Source organism: Cyrtonyx montezumae, unplaced genomic scaffold (assembly GCF_038088225.1).
Source record: "Cyrtonyx montezumae isolate F1298 unplaced genomic scaffold, pur_monq_1.0 scaffold_1, whole genome shotgun sequence".
In the NCBI taxonomy this organism is placed as follows: Eukaryota; Metazoa; Chordata; class Aves; order Galliformes; family Odontophoridae; genus Cyrtonyx; species Cyrtonyx montezumae.
In genome coordinates this window covers 28,393,128-28,398,452 of record NW_027071825.1, presented here as the reverse complement: position 1 = coordinate 28,398,452, position 5,325 = coordinate 28,393,128, and the positions used below count along the sequence as shown (strand labels likewise).

The 5,325-nt window shown below is 50.7% G+C and overlaps 1 protein-coding gene across 1 annotated transcript; it reads right to left on the bottom strand.

Moving 5' to 3' along the window:
- Positions 1 to 2,978: 2,978 nt before the first annotated feature.
- LOC136055198 (acrosin-like) lies at positions 2,979 to 4,939 on the bottom strand. Its single transcript, XM_065746902.1, has 5 exons — positions 4,836 to 4,939; positions 4,549 to 4,746; positions 4,162 to 4,427; positions 3,737 to 3,897; positions 2,979 to 3,314 (listed from the first exon to the last, which is right to left on the bottom strand). Exons 1-5 carry the CDS (start codon positions 4,937 to 4,939, stop codon positions 2,979 to 2,981), a joined length of 1,065 nt encoding a protein of 354 aa, XP_065602974.1.
- Between the last annotated feature and the right edge of the window lie 386 nt (positions 4,940 to 5,325).

Sequence of the window (5,325 nt, the reverse complement as noted above, 5' to 3'; positions counted from 1 at the left end):
CGTTCTGAGCATTACAAGGGAAAAACCGATGAAATGCAGTCCCTTTAAGACCAGTTTAAAAAGAGAAAGCATTTTTTTTTTCTTTTGTAAAACTAGCTGGCAGTACCCAAATATCCCAGGACAAGTGGCAGTACGCCCAGACTTCAAGGTCGTGTTTTGCCGTACAGCACCTGCAGTACAGATAAGCTTGCTAACGAGAGACAGAGATTCACTCTAAAAGTATGTCTCTGCCCGGCTAAAGCAGCTGGTTTTGCCCCATGTTGGGCGCCAAAAATGTCAACGGTTTACGGGCAGGTTCGGCCCGGTTCCGTGACGATTGGTGCGGGGGACCCACGGACCCACGCCCCAGGAAAGGGGAAGGGGGAAAGGGAAAAGGGAAAAGGGAGATGGGCCTAGGAACAAAACAGCGGCAACGATCTGAGGAGGAAAGCTAATTTACTAAATAGATATCAGAGAGCAAAATAACACAATATAATACAATATAATTGGAATTAAAGCTAATAAATAAAATGAGCAAGAGAGAGTGTCCGATAAACCGAAGGCCTTATGCTAACGCTGAAGGCAGACGGCAGCGAGCACCCACTGCTGAGTCGATCCCAAAGGAAAGAGAGTGTCCCGTGTCCGCAGACAGTTTTTATCTTTCCCTCTGAGCATAAACACGTAAGAACGCAAAGCATCGCAAAGTCCTCTGGGGAATGGAGTTGTTCTTCTCTTCTGAGACAGGTATACCTGGAACTATTGATGATCCACGGAGCTTGAGCATTAACTCTTTAACTCTAAATGCACTACATGATGTTATGATGTGGAATACCAGTACCAAAAATCATAAAACCATGACAGGTTTAAGGAGAAGTATAAATATTTAGTTTTACAGTAAGTATTAGGGAATGTTTTAGGTTATTGGATAGGGTTAGGTGTATGATTGGATTTCGGGTTTGGTTTAGGGTTTGAGTTAGATTTAGGATTAGTGTTAGGGTTAGAGTAAGTGTTAGGGTTAAAGTTTTAGTTTCATAGGTTATTTCATAGGGTTAGGTGAAGATTGGCTATAGTAATAAGGTTATGTTTAGATTGTGGAATAGTCTTAGGTTAAGGTTTTGTCTTAGGTTTAAGGTTTGGTTTGGGGTTGCGGTTAGGATTAGGGTTACGTTTAGGGTTAAGGTTAGAGTTAGTGTTATTTTTAGCGTTAAGGTTAGTTTGGGGTTAGGGTTAAGGTTAGGTTTAGAGTTCGGGTAAGGTTTAGTGTTAGGTTTCTAGATTAAGATTTATAGCAATTGTTAGGTTTAGGTTAGGGATTGAGTTATGGTTAGGATTAGTGTGGGGTAAATAACTCCCAAGGATGGTACTTCACAAAGAAATAGTACAGATGATGGTACATTTTGAGTTGTTCTATATGGATAGTATACAAATAATACAAAAGAGAAGATGGCTCACCATCAGGATGATAAGCCTCGCAGGGGACTCCACGTGGGAGGGATCTCTGAGAAGAGATGTTAGGGTTAGTGTTAGTTTTACAGATTCAGTTTTAAAGTAAGTTTTCTGTTATTGTATAGGGTTGGGTGTACAGTTGGATTTAATGTTAAGGTTAGGGTAAGTGTTAGGGTTAAAGAATTAGTCTTACAGATAGTGTTAGGGAAGGATTTAGGTAATTTTAGCGGCTTCAGTGAAGATTGGCTTTAGTAATATTTTTATGTATAGAATATGGATTTTTGTTGGGGTAAGATTTTGGCTTAGGGTTAGGGTTAGGGTAAGGATTAGGGTTAGGGTTAGTGTTAGGGTTAGGGTTAATATATAGGGTTAGGGTTAGTGTTGGGTTAGGGTTAGGGTTTGATTTAGGGTTAGGGTTAGTGTTGTTTGGATTAGGGTTTGGTTTAGGTTTAGCATTAGTGTTTGGGTCTGGGTTAGGGTCAGGGTTAGGGTTTGGGTTAGTGTTAGTTTTAGGGTTAGTGTTAGTTTCAGGGTTAATGTTAGGGTTAGGTGTAGGGTTAGACTTAGGTTTAGGGTTAGTGTTCATGTTAGGGTAAGGTTAGTTTTAGGGTTAGAGTTTATTTTAAGGGTTAGGGTAAGGTTATGGTTAGGGTTCGGGTTAGGGTTAGAGTTAAGGTTGTTAGGGTTAGGGTTAGGGTTGGGTTTGGGATTAGGGTTGTTCGGATAAGAGTTAGGGTTAGAGTTAGGGTTAGTATAAGGTTAGGGTTGGGGTTATGGCTTGGGTTAGTGTTAGGCTTAGGCTTAGGGTTAGGTTTAGGTTTACAGTTAGGGTTAGGATAAGGGTTGGGGTTGGGGTTGGGATTTGGGTTTGGGTTGGGTCTGGGGTTGGGGTTAGGTTTAGGGCTAGGGTTATGGCTTGGGTTAGGGTTAGGCTTCAGGTTTAGGGTTCGGGTTTGTCATGCTGTTATCCGTGATACTGACCCAAGGGAAACCGAGAAGGGAGAGAGGAGAGAAAAAAGAAACTGCGTCAATGGCCACACGGCCGCCTGAGCAGAGCCGCGCTCCGGGGGGTGAGGGGAGAAAACAGCGGGAATAGATGAGTCTACAAAAACAACGGCATGATCTGAGAAGGAACGGTAACTTTACTAAATCTAATAAAATTGAACAATTGAGAGAGAGAGATAAAATTTCCAAACCAAAAGCTGTGAGCTTATGTTAAGGAGGAAACTGCAGGAGAAGCACACGTGCTGAACCTCCATGGCAGCGCAGAGGAACGCGCCCAGGCAGAGCGCCGCCTGGCATCCGGTGCGGAGCTCCACCCCTCTGCTGCTCCCACAGCATTAATTCCTTCACTGCTGCGTGATGCTCTGATGTGGAATACCGGCATCAAAACCACAAGACCACAACACTTTATTTCTCCAACAGAGTAAACATTCACCAAACAACGTTTGGGTGAATTCAGAAGACACAAGATAGGACAGACAGCACTTGGGCATTAACAGGGAAGAAATGGGTCGTGCTACACTGGAGTCTGCCGTGTGTCACGTGGCTATTTAAGCCTTGCTTCCTCTGAACCAACGCAGCAGTTCCTGGAGCTGTCTGATGAACTCCTGGACTTTCTGGGCTGGAAAAGGACATGCTGTAAAGGGGTTGGACTGCGTTGGCCTCTGGTACGGGGTCGACGTATGCACTGGAGGTGGTGTTGTAGTGGGGAGTTCTGCTGTCAGCAGTCCCATCTGCACCAGGATCCAGTGCCGGAAGTGCTGAGTGGAGGTATAGACTCCAGGCTGGCGCATTCTCCCGCAGCCCTTCCCCCAGCTGGTCACGCCAACGAGCCAGAAGTAGTCGGCTCTTCTATCCCTGCACATCAGAGGACCACCGCTATCGCCCTGCAGAGGAGGAGAGAAGGCCAAGGTGTTACTGGGCAGCCACATCAGCTGCACAGCTGGCTATCTCACAACACTCCCTAGAGCCACATTCAGCACACAGAAAAGCTCCGCTTGGTGCTAGAGTCCCATAAAGCTTCTGGGAGGGGGTTGCAGGCATGGAAAGTAGCTCTCCCGCCCTCATCTCTGTGCAAAGATCTGGTGTGAGTCGAGAGGCGTGTCCCAGGACTGGCTCTGGACCTCCAGGGCACTAACAGCACCCGGGGGGTCTCTCCAGGCAGAGTCCCAGGCACGTGAGGAATAGGGAGCCAGGGGGAGGAGCTGCAGATGGGAAAGGGGGGTGAGCTCCAGAGGTGGTGGGCCCCCGGCCCTGGGAGGGCGGCTTGCAGGCACAGCACGGCTGCATGTCGGCGTGCAGCTCCTACCTGGCAGGTGTCGATGCCACCCTGCGGATATCCAGCACACAAGTTGTCGGGATGGATGGCCCCAGCATACCAGCTGCTGCTGTTGCAGAGTCGGAGGTCAATGAGCCGGACCTTGGCCTCCTGAAGGATGTGATATGATTTGGCAGGTTCCTCCTGTAGGGCTGAGAGCAAAGAGCACAATTGGCAGTGTCAGCTCCTTGCCGGTTCTCATCCTGTTTGGGGGTGAACCCTCTCCCCTAGGTCTTGGCTTTGTGTCTTGAGACGTACCGACGCTTCCCTGCTTTGGGAAATGGGTCAGGCCCATCCCTCTCTACGGACACATCACCGTGGTGCGTGTCACCCTGGGGTTCAGTGCTGCCATCAGGCATGCCTGCCCCCTGCCTCAGCAGCACGCCAAGCTTTAGTTGCACATTTTGGATACTCACATCTCAGACCCACGTGTCCCCAGCCACTGACATAGCACTCGGAGAGCTCTGCCACGTTCAGCGAGGCATCGGGCACGCAGGCGAGCTGGATGTAGGAGCTGCAGAGGACAGGTTGGTCCAGTTCCAGCAAGGCGATGTCATTGGCCATGGTGTCTCTCTGGTAATACTCATGCATTATGACCCGCTTCACGTTGGGCACTACAGCTTCGGGGCCCAGGCGAGTCAAATCGTTGGCACCGATCACCACGTGCCACGGTGTGTAGGGACTGGAGGAAGAATGGAGGAAGGGGTCAGCGGGAACACGGCCATGTCCTGCAGCACTCAGCAGGGGTACACCCAAGAGCACCCACACGCTGGCTGGACTGCAAGGAAAGGGACAGCCCTTACTTCGCTTCCTCGAAGCAGTGCGCTGCCGTGAGTACCCACTGTGGGCTGATGAGGGACCCTCCGCATACGTGTCCTGTGCCCGCAAACCAGGAACTCTGCAGGCTGACAATCCACGGCCAGGCCCCACGCGGGGCATCCGTGCCGCCCACGATGCGCGTTCCCCCAGACCGAGAGGCCATGGGCCGGAGCCCGCAAGTGCTGCAATGAGAAAGACGGTGAGTGCCGCTGCCGGCTGCTCCCTCGCCCCGCTCCCACTGCATGTGAGCCGCTGTCCGGGGGCCACTCACTCGCAGACACCCGAGGTGTGGTGCATGGGCTGGCATGCGGCCAGCGGCATGAGTAAAAGGAGCAGCAGCAGCACCATCCCTCTTGTAGGAGACAGGCAGCACATCGCATCCGGCTACGTCACTGTCGACTTCAGCCACGGTGTGCCTGGTACTGACGCTGACGTCACAGAACCATCGGTTCCGGGGGCTGTGCCACCACCGGGGGTTGTGCGGGTGGGTCCGGGTAGGGGTGGGACCCCTGAGGGACAGGACGAGCACCTGGCTGCCAGTGCTGCCTGCTGATAGCAGGAGGAGCACAAGTGGCTTTGCAGAGCATTTGGATGCTGGAGCACAGCGGTGACAGATGAGCAGCGATGTGCTGGGGCATGCCGTGTCCCCATGTGCACATAACTGCATTGGGAGCGACAAACACAGTCGCTACATCAGCACACACTGACTGCACACTGACATGCACTGGGTGCACACCAATGCACACTGACTGCAAACTGAT

Bases quoted from the DNA above. Each gene is read 5' to 3' on its own strand.
- LOC136055198 (XM_065746902.1), bottom strand. From the start codon at position 4,939: ATGTGCTGCCTGTCTCCTACAAGAGGGATGGTGCTGCTGCTGCTCCTT. The intron at 4,747-4,835 runs GTGAGTGGCCCC...TTCTCATTGCAG, and splicing joins CACACCTCGGGTGTCTGCGA to CACTTGCGGGCTCCGGCCCA. The intron at 3,315-3,736 runs GTAGGAGCTGCA...CCTCCTCTGCAG, and splicing joins GTGGCATCGACACCTGCCAG to GGCGATAGCGGTGGTCCTCT.